Below are 25,397 nucleotides of genomic sequence, written 5' to 3' on the forward strand. Positions count from 1 at the left end.
GGGAAGTGATAAGTAGCCTGGAGCTTTTTGTGTCATGTACAGATCTGAATATGCAATGCCACCAATAAAAGAAGAAAACTTCCACTACTGAAAAGTTGGATCAATGTTGAGGTGGAAGTGAATAGGGCACTGGACTACAAATCAAGAGACTTGAGTTCCTCAGCGTGGTATTGACAGGCCGTGTGACCGGCGGCAAATCACTTCAGCTCTTTGTGTATCTTCTTTATCTGTTACTTTTTGTATTGTCTCGTCTTTTCTAATTCTTTGGCACAGGAAACTGATGATATATCATAAAGTTTCTAGTACAACAGATTCGTGCATCTGCAAACAAGGAAAAGGTTGGTTTCTGAGGAAATAGTTGCCCTGCTTAATATTAATTGTATCCTTGTGAGTTAAGGCTCAATGGCTCTCTCTAAGTAAATCTTGTTTTTCAGGTTGGTAAAAGAACAATTAATGTTCATTTGGGAAACACTAGTGAAAAAGAATAAATAAATATCTCAGTGGATTAACGTTGTGCAACTGAAATAAATAGATGACTTATTTGGCAAAGTAATTGCAGTCTAGATGCCACTTCTCATAGCATTGCTTACAGACACAGTCATTTTGAGTAAAGATAATAGAGGCTGGCTCAAAACAATAGTAAGTTTTTAAGTGTTTGGAATATGGAGGTTTAGTCACAACTTAGGTTTGCTTTAAAGTATATGGAAACTTGTTCTTCCAACCCAGTCTGTGTAATTTATATTACAGGACAAGTTGCTTAAGTTCAGTGACATGTGAAAACAGAGCTTATACTCATCAAATAATGACCACCATTCAGTGTCCCGCTTTCGGAAAGCTAAATCGTTAAAGGCCATATAGACCCTGGGCCAAATTCTTACACTAGCACAAATCAAAGCTTGAGTTTCAGTGATGTAATTAAGGATGGGAGTTAGTCCATTTTCTCCCCCCAAAAATACATACTTTTTAATGAGAATTTGAAAGAGCCTAAGTTTTTTTAGATAATGTGAACATATATGGTGCCATGTGAAGCTAGTTGGAACAATGAGTGCTGCAAATGAATTCTGTAGCATTTAGGATATGGCAGAGCATTGTCAATTCAATAAATGAGAGTAAAGAAGTTATTGCAGAATTGATGGGGGTCAAGCTGCTTGTCAAATACAAAAAGTTTTGCATTGATTTCTTTGCATTTTATGACATTTGCCTGTACTTTGACATTCCTGGAACAGTATATATTAGGCCAGGCACAGTATAGAGCTGCATCTCCTAAACAACACTTATCCTGATCATGAGCAGAACCTTTACCAGTGTTGAACCTAAATCAGGAACAATAGCCTTGGTAAAACTATTTATATGAAATGCTTTCATTTTAAAAACGTGAGATTATGATGATGCCATATTTATGTAATAGCTGCATCACTGAGGGCTGTATTTATGATATTGAGATATATATATATAAACTATGATTTAAATGGTATGGCCTAATCATTTCAGCAGAACATCTGTTCCACGTTCTTTGCCTGGAGATAGAGCACATGATGAAAAGATTTACTTTTAAAACCATACAATAGCATAAGAATTTGGATGTTTAACCTCACAATGATAAAAGAAATTATTGTTGATTCTACAGCTAATATAATTTTGTAAGAGAATGCAATATTTATGTTACTGACTCAGGTGAAATTATGATGCTGCAATAATCACAGAAGAATTTTGGGTTTAAAGTTTGTTTTCATGTAATATTTTATTCAATGATGCATTCTTTGTGAAAGCCAAATAAGTTGTAGAGAACCTGTTCAGCAGCAGGTTTGGTCTACAGTGCCATGTAAGCTTTTCTTTCCATCACCGCTCTTCAATTCCAGTCTTCCATCTACAATAATGATCGGTTAACTAGGTGAGACAGATCACTTGGTAGGAGTACCCCGTCTTCCTCTTTATTTTTCTTGGCGATACTATTTCTAATCCTCCTAACGTGTTTCCTGTTAATTCTGTATAAGGTAAGCTTTGGAATCATGATGTCATAAAATAAATCAAATATCTTGAAGAAAACCCAATATACAGTTTCAGCATAATTGCCTCTGTCAAACATAACCCTGTCAAACTTTGTTTAACAAGAGCTATGTTCCATAAAATGCTATCAGGTATTAATTATATTGCTAGCAAGTATTTTGTAGGAAGAATCCCGAGTTTATCGTGCCGCTATTTTATTTGGGACTGATGTCAGGATAACTTATGTACAGACTCTTGGTTGTCTGTCTTCACCTTTTAGTAGCACAGAATAAACTTATCAGTCATCCAGTGCTCCGTAGCTTCCAAGGTTTTCAGAAATTTGAGAACTATTACAAGTAGGAAATTTTCAATGAGTTCTTTTAAAGACTGTTTTGTGTACATCTTCCAGGGCTGGTGACTTGATGATACGTGTTCTTCATAAAGGCTTCCTCACATTTTCCTTTACTCAAGACAGAATGCTTTCCATTTTAGTGATGTCCTTAGATGGATAATGTGGCTCTTCAGTGCTGCAATTTGTGCCCAGCCAAGAGGTTTTTACGTGACAATACTCTTTGTTTTAAATTAAATGAGAATTTCTTGGAAGTAGGAACTCTATGTCTCTGAATGGCTTTGTGAAGTGTCAGGGATCCCTGAACTTCTTTGTGATGAAGACACTAAGATAATAAACAAAATAAATCACTTATGTAAACAGACAATGTTAAGGACTAGGTATTATTTTCTTATGTAGCCTTTTTGACCCTAGGTTACAAAAATTTCAAAACAAATATATGTTTATAGCTCGTATTTACATTTGAGCTATCAATGAAAAAAAATCATCATTATGTTGTGTGACCAACTATCACATTATCCAGCCTGAGAAGCTATTGATTGGAATGAGACTTCCCCATATAAATTAATATGACTACTTTTGAAGACTGTATTTATGCTCAATTCTTGCATGGTATTTTGATGTAATCTTTTATCTGAGAATCTATGCATTTTGCAGGCGTACTTTTAATTTATGCACTTCAGGAGTTAACTACTGAGTCCAATATAGAGATGAAAGCCCAAGTTCACTGAGAGGTATAATTACTGTCCAGTAAAGTCTGCCTTTTGAAGAGGTCTGACTCTCAGTTTTCTGTTCTGATCATTTGAATAAATTTTCTTCGAACTTGAGAACAAAGGCTTTAATTTATGTCATTCACAGTATTTGCTATTCCAAATACTGTTTCACAGTGTGTGTATGACTTGCAAGAAGAGCCCTAGGACTGCGTATTTTACTTGTGGTCCTCTTCGCAAGTTTAAGGGAAGGTTCTTTATTTGGGTGAAATGTTCTTGGTAGGATTAGTTAATGAGGCATGATGCTATAAATCCTGTTGGCCAAATGTACATGGCATGTAGAAGAGTAGAAAACTGAGGAGGAGTTACATTCTGATACCGTTGTCTGGATTTGCCTGGCATATTAGTCTCACCTATGGACAAAAAATGCATTCTCAGAGCACCATTGAAGGAGGGGAAATGAATGTAGCTAGTTGTTGACAGCTGTTCAATGCCTCTGGGTTATACGTGCCATTTCTCACATTCAGGTTTACTCATAATTGAGGAGAGCTCTTTGGCCAGCCAACTTTATTTTTTCTATAATATTACTTTGCACCGTGGTACAACATCATTGGGGATTTTCAGTGCTAGGGTACCTAAAAGAATACTTGCAAAAAACCCTTAAAGAAGTTGCAAAAATTTTAATGTTCTGTATTAGCCAGTAACCTGAAGCCAACATAACTTTATACAATGTGTTACTCCTTTTTATTCAAAATGAATATTTGAAATCTTTTTCTTCATAAGAAGTTGTTATTAATTCCACACTTCACAATCTAATTTTGCTTCCTAAACAACAGCTCTGGTAATCCTGTCCTAAACTCCATCAATCCCTCCCCACTTCCCAGCCGTGATCCTAAAATAGCTTAGTAAGCTCTTCAAATGAGGCTTCATTAATTTTGCAGAACATACCAGAGGACATTCACTAGTGCTGTATATCTAGAGTTTCTATGGAGTCAATTAAAATACAGCTACATTTTTCTGAATAAGCGAAGCATATTTTTTATGATAGCATAACCTTTTTCTCCAGTTGTGTTTACTTCCCACTTCATAAAATTCAGGGATCTGTAATGAATTTCTCAGACATTACTGAGGATTAGTAAAGTTCTTTTGTGTTTCCTTTAGGCTTAATTTAGAACTTTCCTTATGCCTTCTACATTTTTATTACAAAATAGTTTCATTTGCTTAAATATAAATCTCTTACATGGGTTTTTAATAACATGAAAGAATCAGCACTCAATCTAGTCAATCTCTTATTAGAAATAGTGGGAAATTTGGAACCTTTTTTTAAAAAAAAATCAAGGCTTATGTAGTTATTGTGTATTTCTCGGTAATTTTGCAGGCATTGATACAAACAGATACAAAGCCTTTTTCATAAAAGCCACAATTAATTTTATAATTATTTTTTTTCTTCAGTTCAGGTGTAGTTGATTATTTTTCTTAAGGAAAATTATAAATCAAGTAAGTGTTAGAAGGAAAAAAATTACAACTGTTCATCCCACAGTCTTTTAAATGTTCTGCAAATGGATCTATTTAGCTTTAACCCTCCTTTGCTAAAATACAGCTTATGTGACGATCTGGTATTCTGTGGCCCAGCACTAATCACACAGGACATGGACTGTTTTAAGATAGAATATGTATCTTTGTCAATCCAGTTACCGGAGATACAGAATACCACAGAAGATTTGCTAGAATCTCTTCTAAGGATATACGGGAATATGGTGTCCAGAAAATGCATTTTTCTTTACAAAAGTTTACTTTGGTATATGGCCCCTTCCATTGTGAATGTAGTTGGACCTTGAAGTGTCAGAGTGACGGTGATATCTAGGTGAGCGCGGTTTTACATTCAAGATGTCACTTCATTCACAGCAATCCCATTGGATATGTTTTTGCCACAGAAAATGTTTCCATTTTAATGAAGCGGTATTTTTGAATGAGGTGAACATGGTATAGGGCATAAAGAGGTATTTTTGAAGCTCATGAGGCAAATCAACAAAGCTAGATATTATGAGTGCAATTCTTCTCTCAGTCTTGTTTGAATATTGTAATTAAGATATTCTAAGGACTTTGATATGCTGGTTTTCTCTACTGATGTACTAAATACTCAATGTGTTTGCTAACTGTTAATGCCTTTGTTGTTGCAGATACATCAGTGGTGTATAAAAATAGGAATGGACATGTTGTTGAACTGAATGTAGAAACAAATACAACTACATTATTATTGGAAAATACAACTTTTGTAAGTAATATATATTATTTACTCATTTCTTAGTGGAAGTCTGCTAAAATTTTTTCCCACAATAGGAGTCAGAGAGTATAATACTTAAAGGTTACAGAAAATACGTTTATAACCTAGACTAGATTATATATAAATGGAAAGTATAATCCATTCTTCTGTCAGTGCACAATTTCTGGCTGAAGTTATTTGTTGTTTTATTCAACCTACATGTAAATAACCGAGATGTTGAAGAGTATGTTGTTGGCTGTAGTCCATGCTGTTTTCAGGCCATTTGAAGGATCATGCCTGGCGTATGTGCTGGTGAATCTACCTGATGTCTATTATAACAAGAGATTTCATAAAATGGGAGAATGCTACTCAAGACATTGAGAGCTTTTCACTATTAGAAAAGGGAAAAAGTGTTAAAAAAATCCTATGAAGATTTTCCTTTAAGCAATTAAATATGCAAAGAAAAATGTATTTCCCAGTCCTGTTAATCTCTGGTTTACTTGTTCCTTTGTGCTTTAATGGCAAACTAGATGGTTGGGGATTACCTCTTGACCAGTAAATAGTATATACATGAGTAGTTTACATATGTTTCTGACTAGCAGTAATTGCTGAAAAATGCTTTAATGCCTTAGTCTACATTTTCTTTTGCTTTACTTGGTGCTGTTATTCTCAGTGATACCACTTACATCCTACCCTGTCATTCTCTTTTATCAGGGTTTTGCAGCATAAATGTGTGGCTTGTCAATCTTTCCTCAAAAATACTCCATACAGACCACTGGCTGCTATTGTTAATCCCTGTATTTTTAATTTAGTAAAATCTTTTGCACCTGCAGACCCAAAAGGATCACTCATTTTCATCAGCGGTCTTTGGCAAAGGCTGATTTTATTCCTGGTCTGTTCCTGGCCTTTGCTGATACAGATTCCTCCTTTCAAAGCATAAAGCCCCTGGCGACCTTTTCTTCTAACTCTTCGAACTAGAAAGAGGAGAGTAGAAAGAAGTTCAGGAGAAAGAACTTGACACTGACTTCCTAGGTCAATGTAAGGATGAAGGAGAAGGGAGGAGAGAATTGTATTTTAATGGCATGTGTGTGAAGCTCCCTTTCTGTAAGCTGCACCCTGCCATATGTTGGGATGGTCCTCAGGATACCTCTTAGCCCAAGAAAGGCTGGAAGATACAATTAACAGTGGGTGAAAAGGTGAATTTCTGTCAAGAACAAACCACAAAGTATTGCAGAAGCGTTTTCCCTTGTGTGTGTGTGTGTGTGTGTGTGTGTGTGTGAATGCTTGGCTGGCTAAGTAGAGCATTAACTGTGTAGGCCTACGTATTGCCTTCAGTGTATAACTTGAATGCAAGCAGCTGCTTGGACATCCCTGGCTATAAAACTTGACTGTAATGATAAGGCTTGAGTTTCCTCACAGACAAATTCATACACTTTTGGCTGCAAGTATTTGGCTCATGCGATATCAAATGTAATGCCAGCATGACAAGCTATTCAGGCCGTTATGCTAAACCACTCTTGCCAAGTAATGATGGATCAGTGTGGACAGGCTGCTTCACACTGCGAGCATCGCCTTTTTTCACAAAATTGCTCATCTCTGTGCTTTTTATGGAACTGATTTATCCTTAAGTCACACAGACTGAGAGTGTAGATATCTACTCTTAATTAGGAATGTGGGAAGCTGATACAAAATGGATGATATTCAAGCAACCATTTAACAATTATGTATGGAAAAGAGACAAATAAAAACATCAGTGTATTTTTTCCTGCAACCGTCCTCTCTGTACAGAGTCAAAAGTTAAGAGTGTTAGAAGTAACTAAAGTGAATTCCAGCAATGATTATTCATATGGCAGTAGAATAAAAAGCTGAAAACAGAGCAGAAGACTCAGTAAGTCTGTTGGTGTACGTTTGGCAGAGAGCAACAGGAAATGTTGCTGTGCTGAGTTGTCTGTTGACAAGGTGGCCAGCGATCCTAACAGGAGATCATAACGTTACAGAGGCAGACTGTATGGCTGAAATCAAAAGCTGTCCTGTTCTTCTAAGCTTCACTGTCCCCAAATTCACACTGCTAAATGTACTCTTCCAAAGTTAGACACCTGGATCGTTAATCAAACATTTTCCTCGCTCAATGTCACATCTGCTTAATCACTGGTGCATAATTAGAATGGTGCTGGTTTAATGACTCTGCAGAGATGTCTTGTATTAATAAAAAGTACAGCACAGATCCAACATAGGCAGTGGCAATGCAAGTTCCCTCATTCTTCCCTATCAAAGGGTTTTAGTCATGGAAGAGTCACCTTTCGATGGGAGTTATTAGTCTGCTTTCAATCTGCATTCCCTCTCCTGTTTGCCTCTCTGCTCAAGCAGCCCACAGAAGTGGCAGGTTTTTCTTAGTAATGTTGATAATTGTCCATTGAAAATTGAACTGCCATTATAAACTCATTGCGCAGAGGCAAAGGGCTAGTAATGACTCTTTGTCACTACTGATTGGGCTGTATTTGAACCAGCAGCTCAGAAGAGATTTGCTTTTTTCCTCATGACTAATCCCCTGAAGCAGTCTTCCACAGCGTACAGATCACTGGCTCTTCTTTTGCATCTTAGAGACTGCCATGTTTGTGCAACATACATTTCCTTTATCCTTCTTTGTGTTGCTTGTTGCCTAAAAGTCAGATAGCCCTACTGAAGAGCTGCTATGCCCACTATGTATGTGTATCAGCAAAAAATCAGACTGCAGTTTTTTAAAAAACATATATATGTTACATGTATAAAAGATTATAACCCTTTAAAAAGACTCATGCACCTGGAAAGAAGAAAGGCTAGTGTTTTGTCATTCTAAGATGGCCATTTCTCTTCCATAGGGAAGTATCTATCCAAAGTTCCTGAATTAAAGTTGGTTTTTTTCTAGTTTGATTAGGTTTTATTCAGAAGTAGAAGAAATTACTGCACTTCATTTGTCCTTTTCAAATGGAATCCTTTTCTATAATCAATCTATTTGTAAAACAATCTGGCCTTTATATAATTAAACTATCAGCAAAGCAATATTATGGAAAACAAGTGTAGTGACATAAGTGAAAAGAGTAGTTTGTAAAGCACAAAGAATATATATTAGCATCTCTAGATATCATAATTTAAAGACGTTTTCTAATACATATTTGTCCTCTGAGTGTATTTGCGTAGTGCATCCTGTTTAAGCTGTCTAATAAACAGTTAATATTCTGAGCCAGCAGCATATAAATGTTAACAGCTGGAGGCTGGGCAAGTCTTCTATTAAATGGAGCCAAAAAAAGCCCTAGACATTAATCACTATGTGGCATCCTGATGTTTGCGATGCTGCCTCGATATGTGATTACAATATGTTCTCCATCATCTATCCGAGGTACCTATCACCATGATCGTAAGTGAAATGGCTACCAGTTTTTCAGGATTTAGCGATACTTTATTACGCATTACAGTTCCAAAATAAGTAACAGTATGCCACATTTATCTAAGTAATTTCAGTGTCTAACAAGGATTTTATTTATTCCTTTTGCTGTCAACCATTACATAAAGTCATTAAGAGCAGGTTACCGGTTCACACACAACCCAGCCACAAGATCTGGCTAAGCTGGAAGGAGAGCATGGAGGACCACATGGATTGTTTTGCTCAGGGGAGGTTGTCCACCTGGTCCCTTATTCTAGCTCAGCCTCTCTAGTCTGTTTTACAATCCTTAAACCCAAACCAAAATGAAAAAAGTAAACATGGAGATGAGAGAAAACCTGTGTAGGGACTGCGTGTTCTGTTATGGTACTTTCCAAATGTGTTGAATCCTCTGAAAGAAACCTTCAGAAATTTTGCCTTCATTTCTCCCTCTTAAAAAAGCTGCAATAATTACAAAAGTGGTAAGACTGTTAGCCCTCATTTCACTGCTTTTGTGGTGGATGTATGCAAAATTATTCAGATACCATGTATACACCCTAACAAACACTCAGTCCTGGATCCTGGGTCAAAATCTAGCGTGACTCTAAGCTTAAACCTCTTGAGTGTAGATGGTGGGATAGATTTTGAATCATCAAATAAGAGGCTATTGCAATGCCCGACGATACAAGGATAATTGCCTTCAGTTTGGAAACTCTAGAATGGCATCTTGTATTTACAACAGCTTCCCTCCAACTGTACGCTTTGGAATCTTGCAAAACCCAGCAATTCCTGACTTGCTCTGCCCCTTGATTTCAGTACCTTTCCACAACTCTTTTCAAGCTCAAGGGGAAACTGCATCCTCGTGCACAGCAAACAAATCTTCCTAAGTTGCAAAACTGTTTCCAGGGGCTTGCCAGGAGTATACCCTAGAGTATGTTGTATTGTCATATTACTGTGGACCATCTTTTACAGAAGGATGGAGAGAGAAGGATTACTTCTTGCTGCCTGCTAATTAAGGGATGGCGTCAGAAGGGTGAGCAGAGCAGGAGTAGTCTTGGCTCATGAATCATGATTAGGCTGTGGCAGCCCAGCTGTGAAACCCCTGTGGAGGCCTTGCATCCAAAGCAGAGCAGGAGAGTTCTACTCAGAGCAGAGCTTTTGCAGGGACTTTTTGTGCCGTTTTACAGAGCGTTGGTCATAAACAGCCCTTCTTGTTGATAGTTATTTTTCATGGGGGTTTTTTTTTTTGTGTTCCCCACCACCACACCGCCTTCCTCTTTCGATGGGAAACTCAGTGCAGCATCTTAATGCAATTATGGTTCCTTTGTTGATTAATGTAGATTTAATTGCAAGAGTAGTTTACATGCTTATATTTTAAGAGCCTTGCGTAAGAGATTAATGAAAGGTGAATAATGGTAAATACATTAAACAACATTATATAACCACATAAATATTAGTAATTGTTGCAACACTGGACATTTTAATGACCCACACATGTTGTAAATAGGTGGTTATGAACATTGTAACATTATCTCTCCTCTCCCATGCTCCTCTAAATGTTAAATAACCCCCTCAGCAAAACCTTTTCGGTAGAGAGGTTTTTATGAGTTAGGGTTTATTGTTGCAGTGCACCACTGCGCATAGAGATGGGAAAGCCTGACAGATGGAAGGGTTTGCAGTCACTGTGCTTTGGTGGCAGCCATTAGTTTTTGTCCAAGTGAAGGAGGTTTCAACACACAAAATGCAGGGGACCAGTACTCCAAACTGTCAAGTTAGGGTGGCTCTGTGTGGGATCTCTCTAAATAATACTCCTGATGAGAACACGCCTTGATACAGAAAATAGTTAAGGGTTAATTTTACCAAAGATGGGGAATGGTGGGGAGAAAACTTTGTGATTTACTGGTTAGAAGTTAATTTTTGCTAGGGAGGCAATGGTGCGAGGCTCCTGTGAGCTGCACAGGTCTGCTCATGCTTATTTTGTATCCTACACCTCCTCATGTGAGTGAACATATCTTGGGACTGCATGAGGAGTTTCAGGTGGGTTTGCAGGATTTGGTTTGTGTCTGGGAACCACCCATACAGGATCGCCATTGTCCATAGGGTAGAGTTCAGCTTAGATCATGTTTTAAGGCACGTTCATCTTTTGTACTGCATAGGAAACCTGAGTGTTAACAGTTACAACACATAGCATTGCAGAATTTTGGAATCTAGATTAAATGCTCAGGTGCCACAAGAAAAGATGCATTAAGAAATGTAACCTTGAAAACCCAAGTTTTTCAATGTTCTAATTGTTATGCATTTTCTTAATTACAACCTGACTCTCTTCTCAGAGGTCCCCTGTTTTTACTGCTACGAGGATTGCTCTTTTGCTAGGCTTCACTCTCAGCTGCTGTCTCATTTAACCTCCCTGTGGTCCATCTTCTCCTTTCAGTCACAGCAGTGGTAAAGGAAGGAAAATCCCATTTTTCCCTTGATTGCTGGTACAACCAGAGGAAACTGCTACATGCCAAATGCCTTTTCATTTTGCAGCTTGTGTAATTCTGTCCCGATTCCTCTTATGCATTGCCGTTTTGTCAATGCCTGTCTGATAAGTTGAGGTGAATACCTACGAATGCTAATGAACTTCCATACATCACTGTTCAGTTATACCATTAAGGTAAAATTCTCATAGGTATGTGATACGGGGAGATGCATAATTTCCTAAACAGTAGTATTGCCACCAGGCTTTAAAGTAACATTCTAGAAGTCTTGAAATATTTTATCCTGGATGAATAACAAAAATTTTTAAAGCCTAGATGTGTGTAAAGTGAGAACTAAACAATAACTGGAAAGGATACTAATAGGAGTGTGGAAGATATATGTTTCTGGGAAAAGTAGAAGTACAAGAAACTGAAACAGAAGGAGGGGTAAAACTAAAGGAAAAAAACCACCACCAACAACAAAGTAAACTCCACAAAAGTGAAAATTTCCTCTAATTGGTTTAACTGTGATGTACTATGTGACTTAAAACTATCCAACTGGAACTATGGAAAAAGAGTACTATAAAGTGTTTGACAGGTGTTAAGGATACATTCTTACAGCTCTGGGCTAGACTGTATTATAGGTAACTTCCATCTGTCTGCTCTACGGCATATTTTTGAAAGACTATAAGGCACTGATTTAAACATTACAGTAGTTAAAATCCACAAAAATATTAAACCCAACATTTTATAGTAGGTGAAAGAATAGAGCAAAGATGAAGGGAGTAGCCAGTAGTACATCAATGACTTGGAATCAGGCTTTCAGAAAACAGAAGAAATAAAAGGGAGCTGATACTGAGGGCTGAGGGCTGAGGATGCAGTAGCTAAACCCAGCCTAAAACTTGTCTTAAACACAATCATAATAGGCATCGCTGTTAAAAGCAAAACACATAAAATGCAAAAAAAAAAAAAATCATCAATGCAAAATATTGACATTGGAAATCAAACTTTAGAATATATAGTTCATCAGAAATTTGTTTTCCATTTTATTCATCCGTATGGAAAGGTGGAAGATAAGTCAATTGTGTGTGTGTTTGGGTTGTCCCCCTTATATTTAGTTGTTTCAGAATCACTTTTTCTTTTGCATTCACTCTTATTGTCTCAAGCTGTTCTCATCTTCTTTTCTTTCCATGCAAAACTATGTTTATCAAGACATATTTGGAATGTGGATGAGAGAAGGAAAGCTTCAGCTGGAAAGCTGAAGGGAAGAAGACTCTTTAAATGCACTATGTCCTTTTGCCTCCATTTGGTTTCTACCCTTGGGATCTATGGTGACAGTGAGACTAGCAGTCATTGCTTGTTCATGGGATCGTCACATCATCCAGCACTGTCAGGAGAAGAATTAAAACTCTTAACACGTGAGGTATTTCAAAGAAAGTTAGAAATGCAAAGTTTAATATGGTTAGGTCTAATTATACAGGATCATTCTTTCATGTTGGAAAAAGTGAAATGATGTCAAATTCAGCAGTATAGGAAAAACGGATGACAGATTTGTGAATTAAGAAGGGAAGGCAGTGTACAGGTGTTTAAAAAGCATTTTTTTGGCTCAGAATTATACAACAATGTGAAATGCAACTAATTTAGGGATAACAGCAATTTATCTAGTCAAAATGTTTTCTAGTGGCATATAGCTGATGGTTTCGTATGGATTTTAAGTCTATGTGGCTAGATAGAACTGACAAATATTAGGGATATAAGGAAATTACTTTCCCTTTTTCCTTCTCTTCTGCCTTTCCTGTGCTGTGGTTCGGAAAGGGGATAAGGATATATACATCTCGAGTGCTCAGAGCAGCACTGTGTTGAATTACCCCCAGTCTCCTAACTAGCTGATACTGTGCAGCGATGCAGAGGGAAACCAGCCCTGCTTCCACATCCAGGGACCGTGCCTAATTAGCTAGCTGTATTTCTCCCTGTTTCAGAGCTTATTTGTCCAGAGCTACATTCCTTATAGATCAAGCACAGATGATAAACCATAGAGGCATAGTCATAAGGGGCAGCATTTAGGTCTGTCTTCCTCAACGAAGGCAGGCTCAACAGCTCCTGACAAAGCAAGAAGCTTGAAAAGTTGCAGATATGCAGACATGATAGCGGAACAAGCATCCTCCATATTTTGATAACAAGACACCCGAGGTTTTTTAATTCCCAATGTTTCCAATATGATATTTTTCCAACACTTTCTTTAAAACTCAAAAATATACTCTCCTGAGAAGAGAACAAACCCTTGGGGTCAGAGTCTTCACAAACTTCTTTTTAATGAATAAATATATCTAATCCCTGTAGTGAATGTCCCAATAGACAATCTCCCAAGGGCTTGAGTGGCATATCTCTCACCTCCTACAGCAGGGATTGAAACTTTCCTTTAAACCCATCACCATCTGACCTTGTCTCCTCAGTCATGGAGTCAGGCAGCTGTTATTGATGAAATACCTTAGACGTTTATGAGGAAAAGCTGATATCTGTCTTTTGTTTGAGTGGACTCACAGATTGTGAGCTTCCTTGCCATGTTAGGCAGGAGGAATGAGTCAGGTGATTTATTTATAATTTTTTTTCCTGTTGTTAATCTAGAAGGGCTTCTTCAGTGCATACAAGTAGACAGTTTCTGAATTTATTGCCAAAATTATTTTGTCTTTATCAAAAAAACCCCAAAACAGAACTCCAAGGGCATTGAAATTACTTTTAAGTGACCTTAAGTCACTTAAATATCTCTGAAATTCTATTAGAATTAAACATATACTTCCTTAAAGGCTTGATTGTAAATCCAACTTAAAAAATGGGTTAATTATGTTTTTATGATAATTTAAAGAAATCAGCATTGCTATCAGGTTTGGCAATGAGCACATGATTTCTGCTGGTCTAATTTTTATTTTCAAGTTTCTTAAGTGAAACATTAAAAAGTATGAAAAAGCTTTATGCTCCTTTTAACAAGAATAATGCCATTATACCAACAAAAAGAAAACTGTTTTGCCAAAACCAATACCTGCAATCAAGAGGCTTATTGGCATTGCCTGTACTCCATGTGTCTGAGGCATTTCTGGAGGCAAACAGAATTTTGCAGGTGAGTGCAAACTGAATGAACAAGGTCATCTTTGATAGTACTCAAATTATTTTAAATCCCAAATCCCCAAGACTCTATACTTGTATATAGAATATGTGAGTAGCTCGTGCTGATGTTGCCTTGAGCTGCCAATAGTTTGCAGCTGAGCCACTCAGGTGTGTGCATTAAGTGCATCATTACTTTTGTGGTGGCATAATCAGTGACTGAAGTTTCTTACTAAATGCATGAAATGGTGAGCACCACACTCCCTGAGAATGAATTTGGAAAGCTGCCTGGATTATATATTGCTGAAGACTGAGGTAGTGGGGCAATAATTAATAAACTGCTAGAAAGTAGAGAAGTTTCACATCTAAAATGTTTTCAGTGATGTGCCAAGAAAAGGGAATGTTACTCATAAATTAACATAGTCTCTGCTTAAAGATGGTTAACTCATAAAAGCTAGTTTGAGTATAGTAGAAATCTGTTCTGAATGCTTTGTAGATACAAAAAGATGTTTTTAGGGTTTTTTGTTCTCATCTTTCCTCAAGATTGCAGGTTTATCTTCTAACTTTTGATACTGTCATGCTCTTGCATCAAACTAATACACAGTTTATCTTCAAAACTAATTTTTTCCCTTTGATTTTTTTGGATAGTTTGATTCTAATTGTATTACCTAGGAACCTGAGTTTAATCTGTATATCAAAACACAGCATCTTCTCAGTCTATTGTTGGAAGGTTAGATTTTGCTTTTTTTTTTTTTTTTAAAGGAATAACTCCTTAGCTACTTTCAATGTATTACTTTGTGACTTCTGCTTTGTGTACCTTAAACCCCTGTTGAATTTATTAGTTTAGCAGTGGGATTACGCTAAGCAGAACAGGATGCTTAAAAAGTAAAATAAGGGAAAGCCTTCCTTTGAATAGTGGATAGATCTTGTTCTGCATTGCTATTTGTTTATTTTCTTTCATCTTGTACCTTTGTGGCTCTTTTATTTTTTTTCATCCTACTTTTTCTATTCTTACCTGCATTTTTCACTACTTCTCCCTTTTCCTTTCATTCTGCAAACAGATGTCTTGAGAGTCATTTAAAATTATTTCCTTCAGTGCCCTTTAAAGTACATTCTTATCTTCCTCATGCATTAGATGCATTAAATTCTTTCTGACATCGACATTACCCCTTGATTAAATTACAGCCCTGAATTCAATTGGGTGTCATGTAGTCTTGGATAGATGTAAAGCAATATTAGTTTTATAATGCTACCTTATGTTTCACTTTGCTTTCCACTAAGCATTTTCTTTCTTACAAGAAAAGAGTTTTCCTTTAGTGCAGGTTGTCTTGCAAAATGTTTATGTATGCGGCATTAAAAGAAAAGCAATAGAGGCATAGTGCACACCTATTCTTTTTCTTGTCCGTTATCTTTAAGCCTAACCTAGTGATGAATCTCCCTTATAATCATTCCTGAAGTACGCACCAACCAAAGTGTCTTCCTTCATCCTCTGTAAATGAATTGGTTATAGTTGTTATCCTTGAGCTTAGTGCTTGCAATCATGATAAAAAACTCATCAGCTTCTTAATTGGTATTTAGTGTTGAAGCCAGACTCATCTGTTGATATTGTACTGATACCAGCAAATTAGACTAAGAATTGAGTCCTCCTTTTGTGAAAATTACATAGGTGTTCTAAACCAGATCTGTCTTATGAATGGAAAGTTCTTAAATTAACTATAAGAAAAATTCAAAAAAATAATCCTCCTTATTGCAAACTCACTTCTATTGTTACTTCATTTTAGGTAACGTTCAAAGCATCAAGATACTCTGTTTCACCAGACTTAAGATTTGTTCTTCTTGCGTATGATGTTAAACAGGTAAGCCAACTATTCATAATCAAAGACCCTCTAAACTAAAATTCTGAAACCCTTGTTGTTTTGTGTATTTCATCTGCACTTTCACATAATATAATATGATTCATGTACCTGATTTCTCTCCCCAAACCTTCTGATGTAATGATAGTGAAGTATGTGTTTGAGCTGCAAGGCTCTCAGCTGAGGTAAATTGCCATGGCTCCTCGGAAGTGTCATGCTGGTTTTTGTAGTACAGGTTTCATAACCCTTAAAGTGTTCTGTTACTAGTTGATTATGTGAAAGCCTATCTTTTGATGTTCCTTCTGTTTTAAACAGCTGTACGTGTCATTTATGGACTATACTAAAAAAAATCTAGGCTGCTTCGTGTCATGGAAGTTTTATTGTTGGCTTCAGTAGTCTGAAACCTGATAGTCTGAAAGTCTCTTGAACTATATAATGCAGTGTGTTCTTTGTTTCTCATAGTATTTAGAGATTTTTATAAGCTATTATGTTGTCAAAAAGAGTTTCAATCAATAATACCATATAGAGTTTTCTAAAATAAATCTTTGAACACAAACAAAAATTGTTTTAATGAATTTCCTCTGTGCATATTGGTGTTTGTATAAAAACTGTGATTAAAATATGAAACTATTCTTCATTACTGAATAGTTCTGGATCGATAGACTTAGTGATTATTCAAGCAAGTTTGGGTTGTTTTGTTGGTTTTTTTTTTTTTTTTGGTGGGGTTTGTTGTTGTTGTTTTGATTTTTTTTTAACAGTAAAATTTACAAATACCTGTTAATACCTGTGACCTAAATTTCAGAAGTCAATGTCCAGAAATGAGAAAAGATTACTATTATGACATGATACTACAGTATAGTAGTTATTGGTTTGTGTTGGTAACTGATAATACAATTGCTGTGTGTTGTGGATTGACATTCTTAGAACAATAAAATATTCATTTCCACGTCAGTATACAAACCTTTCCGGGCTCCTGGTAACGTTACTGTACTGATCTGTATGCCTGCAGCTTTAACAATTATATCTGCAAACTGGAAAATGTGCTGAAAGCTGATCTGAAACATTCTGAAGGTGTTGATGTAAAATGATTCATTTACTTGGTACTATATCCAAGCAGGGTTTTCTTCTACCAGTTCTAGTGGATTCAGGATCAAGCTCTTTTTATGATACGCATATATCAATAAACCAGGAAAGAGCTGCTGTTCGGTTCACTGTTATTATTGTGAAGGGTTCCAGTTTGATTCCTGTCTGAAAAATACTTGCTCCTTGCTATTTCCCTTCTTGATTGCCGCTTAACGTGTAGAAGAGTTTAATGATCCTTCATACTGACTTAATTTCCTTATTTGATCTATTGAAGTTTTCATTTTTGGATGGGTTTGTTTGTTTGGGATTTTCTTAGTAATAGCATATATAGCTGATATAGAAAAATAAGGGAAACATGAAAGTATCCATCACGCTTTATTGCATCTAAATGTAGTAACATCAGGGATGAATCCTTGCCCCACAGTAAAGGTGGTCCATTGACATGCAAATTGCTCTCAATGCATGCTGAATATATCACTTTGCAGTAGAATTCCCTTTCCGTATTTCATTCTTGGTTTTGTTGCAAAAAGAAACTTTTCTTCCTTTGCCAGTCCAGTTGCTGGTAGTTACTTAGAGGGATGAGGTTTGCAGCATTTACATCTTGCATCTAGCCATTCCCTTTACTCGAGTATGTTGACAAGAAGTAATTAAAATGAGAAATGAACAGGGTTTGGCAAGTAATTTGTGGTGGTAGTCCTGGATGGCTTTGGATGAGGCTTGTGATGCTTACTCTTGAATGCTCCAGCTGGGCTTATGGCTTTCAAACCAGAAACATACTGTGATTTTTGCGTCCTCTAAAAGTGCTGGTGACGATGCTAAAATTGGATAATAGGTGGATGTTGTCAGTTAGATGTAAATAACAATAATGTCATTGAAGACTGTTACCTCCTGAGAAGAATTTGTTGCTTAGGGTATAAAGGAAAATAAACAAAAAGAGTGTAAACCAATTCTTTCAGATGTTACAAAATAATATTACTGTGTACATGTGGTAAAAAGCCTCTTTTCCTCCAAATTTTCTGATTCTTGGGATATTTGTTAGGCTGGTGAAGCACTTCTGTTTTCTCAAAATCTGTTGGGAAAAAGGTAAGCAATGCCTTGGAAAGCCTCCTTATTTCTGCATAACTAATGCTTCTGAATAACATGAAGGGTTAAGTTAGTGTTCATTCTTCTTGAGCCTTCTCAGGTTTTTTTCTTATTGGGTCTAGATGAAAGGAAATCCACCTGTCTACTTCTTCCCTCAGCTGTTAACTATAAATTACTATATTTATTACCTATAAAATTAAATAGAATAACTTAATTTGAGATTTTCAAATTAGTTTCAGTAGAAGCAGTCCAGGTTCTTTCTTCCTAGCTCATTTGAGTGTAACTTTACAAAACTGAGGATTTGCTTATTGTCATGTATTACAACAATAATACCCAATACAAGGAACTGCAAGTAACTTGTTAGCATTTAGTTGATCTCACCATCTGCTGTAAATTACAGCAAACCCCTGGACTTTACTACCTATGTTTGCCCTTTATTCTTCCCCTTTGTTATGATTTAGGTGTATAATTGCGGTGTAACATATTTGATGGGATTTCTGCTTTTGTGGACTGTCAAGGCTTTGGGTTTTTAAAATTATAATGGTTGTTTACATACATTAATCTGTGTTCTTTGCAACCTACAGTAATACAGCTGGAACAGATTTATTAATCAACAGTTTTATAAATAAGCTAGTGTGTTTCAGCTGAACAGATTGGAGAAAAATAGAGACAAATGTTTCTTGAAGACATTTTGTCATGAAATTGTAATTAGAAACAAGGTTATTTTGGTGTTTGGATTAAAAATAAATGTTGAGTTAAATTAAATAGTTGAATATTTATTTTACTGTTGTCAGCACTTTCTTTAATCTATTTTATGCTTGGAATGGCAAACTTTAATTAAATTTGCAGTTGTTTCAGCACAATTAAGAATGTCCTCTATGCATAACGGGACATAAATCTGCATGAAAATAAGCCATCTTTGAATACAAAAGTAATAATTGAATGAATCATTTAAATCATGCTTAATAGAAGGAACAAAACCATTTCATGTGGTATAGCAGCTGTTTTGGTGTAGCTCTATAAACTTGATATGAAAGAAAACTGCTTTGGTAAGGAATTCAAAGTGTTGTAAATTGATTTCTGGACATCAGATTCCCTCCATCTATGTCGAAGCAGGTCACAGAATGCAAGCCAGTATTAGTGACATAAGCACTGTGGCTGCCTGGCTTTTTGTTCTTTAACAGAAGGCTGTAGCAATTTTAGAGGTACTTTCTGTGTGCTCTTTGCAGTAGTACTCCATAGTTCTCCACACTTCTGAAACACTTTCATCAATTCTCCAAGTTTTTTGACTTTGCCAAAACTTGCATGGATCGACTGTGTGTAGTTCAGACTTTCTTTCTGTCACTCACCGTAATTTGGTCGGCATCACTGAAAAAGTCTCATTTTGCAAAGCAACAGATCAGTAAGTAGGAACTAATTTGAGAAATGAACATATACATTCTTGCTGAATGTCCTGCCATCCTGATTCTTCTGGGACAGTGTGAACACAGCAGCAGGGAAACCATTGTACACATTGTATGCAGAGAGGGGACAGTTTTGCAGTGCTATATCTTTTTGATTTTGATTTTCCTTTGAAGATTGTCAAGGTATGAGAAAAGAATGTGATGCTCTGAGAGGCAGAGCATCTAAGCCAGTTGAGATTTCCAGAGGAAAGGTTATTTCTCTATTGCTTTTAATAAGAACTGTGTTAAAATGACATTTAAAATTTTTCTCACTCTGGTGGTGGTGTTATTCACAACTACCAAAACCTGATTTATAGTTTTGATTAGAAAATGGAAATCAGATACCCTGTTCTTGCATTAATGGTAAAGGATGGGGCAGTAAATTTGCAATTTGCAGTGCAGTGAGCACTGAGGTCCCAAGAAATTCTTTTTACCATTGGGGAACATCGGTGTCCCTCAGCAGAAGGTTATACCTTGCGAGTTGTCCCTGGAGTCCACATGAAATGAAAATAAGCTTTATTCTGGATATTAGTGTTTGGGTTTTTTCGCACAGACATCATAAGCACATTCTCCTCATGCTCTTGCTAGAATATAATATGCCACAGAAGAGCAAGTGAAGAAGTAAATGAGATTAGTTCTTTTTCTTTGTAACTACCCTTTTTTTCCTCATTTGATTTAATAATCCCTTCCTTGTGATTTTGTTTTTTTCCTACAAACTGTCCTTTCCTTCTCCCTGCTTTCAAATCCCTTTTGACTACCGACTTTCAGGAATCTTTCCTACTTTTATTCTCTTTACTATTACTAATGCATCATTTTCTGCTTTCAATGCAAGATGAATTATGTGCGGGTTTTTTTAGCTCTTGGTTCAGAAATGTGCTTGTAAAACAGATTAAAGTTCAGCTCCAGTTTAGAAGCATAAGCATTTACACACTCTCTAAAAAAGGAAATGTTTTCTTGAATTAGAGCTCCAATCTGTAATCTTTTTTTGCTAGAGAATGTTAATAAAACAATGTATTTAGCTTAAAGCACCGTGAAAATAGCTTTTAATAATTCTTATAGTAAGATCAGGATGAAGAATAATCCATTCCCTTTCAGAAAGGTAGGAGAAAACAAGTTTTAGATCTAAACATCACTCCTTCAGTAGGAATGAAAAATATTGCAAAAGCGTGTCTGAATACTTGTAGTTTAATGTATTGAAGTAAAGACAAGGGTATCTGAAGCAAAGAAATCCCAAGAGAAAGAAGTTACTTATCTGCTGAGTGCCGATGCCTGTCATCACTTTGCCGCTATAATATCTATTTTTAGAAGATAATGGTTGGGAGTACTGACCACAGGCTACAGCGAATGGAGGGTGAACGGCAACAAGTGACACACTCATCAAGCTCTTAGAGATTGCCTCTAATACTGGCTTACTCGAGTGCACCGAGTAAAGATCTTCAGGAGTTTGTCTGCAGATTAAAAGAATCCATGAGGGGAAAAATTCAATGAAGTCTTAAATTATGATTATCTGTTCTGCATTAGGAGATTATCTTTCAACCAATTAGGTGGAAACTAAATGTTCAGTTGTCAGTTATCTTCATGGTCAGTGAAATTAATTATTGAGTTTTTTCCTTCAAAAATTAAAGGATAAAGAAATTACCTATTACCTTGCATTATGTCTGTCTTTTAATCAAGACTGTTTGGTGTTAACATGTGCAGATGTTTTCAACAAGAAAATCTGACTTTGAGGAGTATTATCCAGAGTACCAGCTAATGGTTAGAAACATACACAACAATGATGAAATGAAATCTGTCTTCTAACACATGGAAACAATATTTTCTCAACAAGATGATTGCAATAACAAAAGACTTATTAAACCAGCAGTGATCTGGACAACAATATTTTATGTAGCGCTGTCTATGAAGTAAAGATCTGATACAAAATTCATACTATCAACTTTTTCCTCCAGAAATGCATGCTTCTTTAGATAAACCTGCTTTTATGTGTATTTCCTTAGGCCCTCAGGGTGATCTTTCATTTGTTCGTTTTGAGATGAGTCCAGAAGCAAATCATGCATGTGCACACTCCTGAACTTATGAGATCATAAATAAAAGTCTGATCCAGACATGACTTTCCCATTCATCTTTATCTCTTATCAAGAACACGAAACACCAATTTTTATCAGCTTTAGGGCAGTAAGAAAAAAATAAGAAGGGAATTTTAAGTGAGATCCACCCCCAGTATTTGAAGTTACTTCTTGCAAATATTTTTGTGATAGATTTTATTACTCTGTTATGGAGGAAGATTAGGTGGCAAAATTAGGTGTCTAAAAGGGCAGATAGTGAACAATTCATGGAAGTGGGTTGCTCAAATTTTCTCCTTTTAAAGGCTGTTTTACTTTGAGTTGAAGTTTTAGCTGGATCGATCAGAATTTATGAAGATAATAGCTAGGCTGTAGGTGATCTTGGCATACTACTCATCTATTACATATATTTGACTTTATTTTATATAGCTCCACGGATATGCAAAGCATTTTAAACATACAAAAGACAAGGTCTTTGCCTGAGGAGATGATGTGCTTTGTAGTAAAATCTGGGAAAGTGAATTTGATGACACTGCGTGCTATCGTTAATTATCCCATAGGAGTGAGTATTCATATGAGTACATAATGTCCCACTTCTAGCCAGGGTTTTGTCTAAATTATGTTGCAAAACATAATAACCACCAGTCCCCATAAATGGAGGACAGAGAAAATAGAGTGTTTTACACTGAGAATCGTGGACACTGATGTTTGTTTAGTCTGATAAACAGCATTTCCGCGTTGCAGCCGTGTTGAGTTGCAGTCCTGTAAGTACTTGCAGCCTAGCTTGCTACTTATTAGGAGTAGCAGAGTTATACCTGGAGTATCTGCATATCTTTTGCATTATTTGTCTTTATATATGCATTATTATATTTACGTTATTGGCAAATGTGTGATGGGATGATGGGGCTGCTCTCTCACAGGGCGTTACTATTAGCATCTGCAGAACATGGGGCAAACTGTCACAATTTCTGCCTTTTAAAATATTCTGAACTAAAAAGGTAGGGAAACCAGGATTATATTTGGATGCTTCCACTGTTTTTTTGAATCTAATATGAAAGCTATCATGTCACATACATCTGCATATGTATCCACTTACCTGTTTTTCAAAAGGTGGATTTATTTTTGTTTCTTCTAAAAAGTGCTTGATTTCATCAGCTGACATGTTGATTCATATATGCAAGTTCAGCCTTGTGTTAACAGTTAAAAAAATACGTTACCCTCTACTTTTCATAGGAAAACACGTGAGACAAAATGTTGCTGTTTTTCAAATAACTTACCGGGTCTCTGTTCCAGAACTGCTATTCAACCTCAAGTTGAAATAAATAAAAAATTCTAATTTAGGTACAAGATGGTTCGATTTTTCTCATTCAGAATCACCAGAGTTGCAAAATCAGGATTTGTGTTTTCAACTTCTTCACAGTAGTGAAAGATGGTAGTGGAAGAACAACATTGGGCTTTGCTGTTGTTCAGTAAAAATCTACGGCATTTAGCTTTTTCAAGCAAAATGTTTATTGACAGAAAAAAGTATTTATTTTCAATGAGACTGTCATTCTTATCAAGTATGAATGCTGTTATTTCAGGCAGACTTAGATAGTGTCCAGCTGAGTTTCCAAGATCCAGCAGTTTAGAAACTCAGTCTTAACATAACTGTAATTTTCACGTGGTTGTATTCCTACATCACAGAATAATCCATGGGGACTGGAATCCTTGTGTGCTACTGCTATATAAATAGGCAGTATCACACTATTTAAGTCAGCAGCTCCCTTAATCTATAAACAATTTATTTTATACAGCGTAAGTTCTGGCTTCTGCTGTGAAACTGCCAACCCTATCACATCCTCCCTATTTCTCTTCTGTATGTTGATAATATGCAGAAATGTCCTAGAAAAGTCCATTGTAAGTGAAGGGTTTGTCCATCACAGCCTACAGACAAAAAAAGCAGTGTTTAAAAGGTAGGGTTTTTTTTTAAAAATTCCATGTATCTGTTATAAATTGTTCTATCTGTTAATGATGTTACCAGAAATAGTGTACAATTTAAAACTAGTTTTACAATGGTATTGTATGTATGTTGGGGTTTTTTACCGGGTGAAGTACGAGTGACATTGTTATCAAGTATCTGTGAGAGTAAGTCTTCCTCAGCAATGCTAAATGGAAAAATAAGTTTGTGGCTCTTGGTGGGGTTTTTTTGTTTGTTTGTTTGAATATGGAAAAGCTGAACAGAGCTTTAATTTGGATTAAGATCTGCCAGAGTTCACCACAAGCGACTAGAGTCAACTGATACACCTATCTGTTTTTAAAAATTCTTTGTTCCATGCTCCCAAGAAATAATAATTCCCTTCCTTGCTACCAAAAGAATATGGACTAAAAGAATATTTTGCACGTCTCAGTTTTGACAGGTTTTACCCTAAGCATGAATCATTGTTCAACTGCTACATTTATTGATTTCTCAAATACAAGAGCTGGCTCACATCTTCAAATACAGTGAATAAATGACTTCTGAGGAGCAAAACCACTTCATGGATCTGCCTGACCCACTATGTTAAAACATTTTACTGAACATGCCATGTATGTTTTTTATGATGTAGATAGCAGCATGTTCTATAATGACTCATTTCAGATCTAACTTAGACATACTCTTTCTAGATGTACTGAACATAAACAAGATTGAATTACTTAAAGAATAGCCCTCAACAAATGCCTTAAGTCCAATTCATGTGTTCAATATACTTAGAAAATCCATTTTAAACAATAGGGTTTTTTTGCTTTTATTTCATTTTTCATAATATCCTCTATCTGAAATTCAATAATAATGTATCTAACTGAGAAATGTGATATGCATTTAGAGCTTTCTCATTAAACTTTTAAATAAGATACCATTAGTATTGATGAATGTAATCCCAAATGGTCACTTAATCTTAAAATAGTCATTGATCACACATTCAGAATTTTAGTCTTGTAGTCAAACTAGTAGATGTTGCTAGTGGTCATGAATTTTATACCAAAGGAATTAACATCTTTCTTTGGTGGCAGTGTAATGAAGTAGACTTACAAACTAAGGATGACTTAGTGACTTTCTTTTTTTAAATAAATGCAACATTTGCTAAAAAAAAAAATCTTTTCAAATACATTTCATGTAATAGAATGCTTAAGCACATTCTAGAATCCCCAAGTTTTCATCTTTTGAAATATTTTCTTTGCTAAAAATCATTTTTAAAATAGAAATTAAGAGGCAGAGTTGTTCCACAATATTGTTTGATATACTAGCATGTGGTCAAAGTCACATTAATAGCAGAGATACTAGGGTTTTTTTACATATCTTTTAAAAAGCAAAACCAAATCTCTGTGTAGAGGAGCCCTGCTAGTTTTCTCATTTTAAATATATATAAGGATATATTTAAATATATATGTATATATTTAAGTACATGTAGATTGAAATATTTAATTTAAAATAACCTTGAATTTAAATAACAATACGGACAAAGTAGAAGCATTTACAAAACAAAAAAGTTAATACTTCCCTAGTTTTGTGTTGCGGTTTAGCCCCAGCCTGCAGCTCAGCACCACGCTCGTTCACTCCCCCCTCTCCTGGTGGGATGGGGGAGAGAATCAG

General features: G+C 36.0%; 1 protein-coding gene across 2 annotated transcripts in view; it reads left to right on the plus strand.

Moving 5' to 3' along the window:
• Window positions 1-25,397, plus strand: part of DPP10 (dipeptidyl peptidase like 10) — a 296,279-nt gene that overhangs the window by 135,126 nt on the left and 135,756 nt on the right. For both annotated transcript variants that reach the window (XM_054830625.1, XM_054830627.1), the window contains 2 exons: window positions 5,226-5,320; window positions 16,045-16,119. In XM_054830625.1, coding sequence (XP_054686600.1) covers window positions 5,226-5,320; window positions 16,045-16,119 — 170 coding nt within the window. The remainder of the gene's footprint in view (window positions 1-5,225; window positions 5,321-16,044; window positions 16,120-25,397) is intronic.

Source organism: Grus americana, chromosome 6 (assembly GCF_028858705.1).
Source record: "Grus americana isolate bGruAme1 chromosome 6, bGruAme1.mat, whole genome shotgun sequence".
Classification (NCBI taxonomy): domain Eukaryota; kingdom Metazoa; phylum Chordata; class Aves; order Gruiformes; family Gruidae; genus Grus; species Grus americana.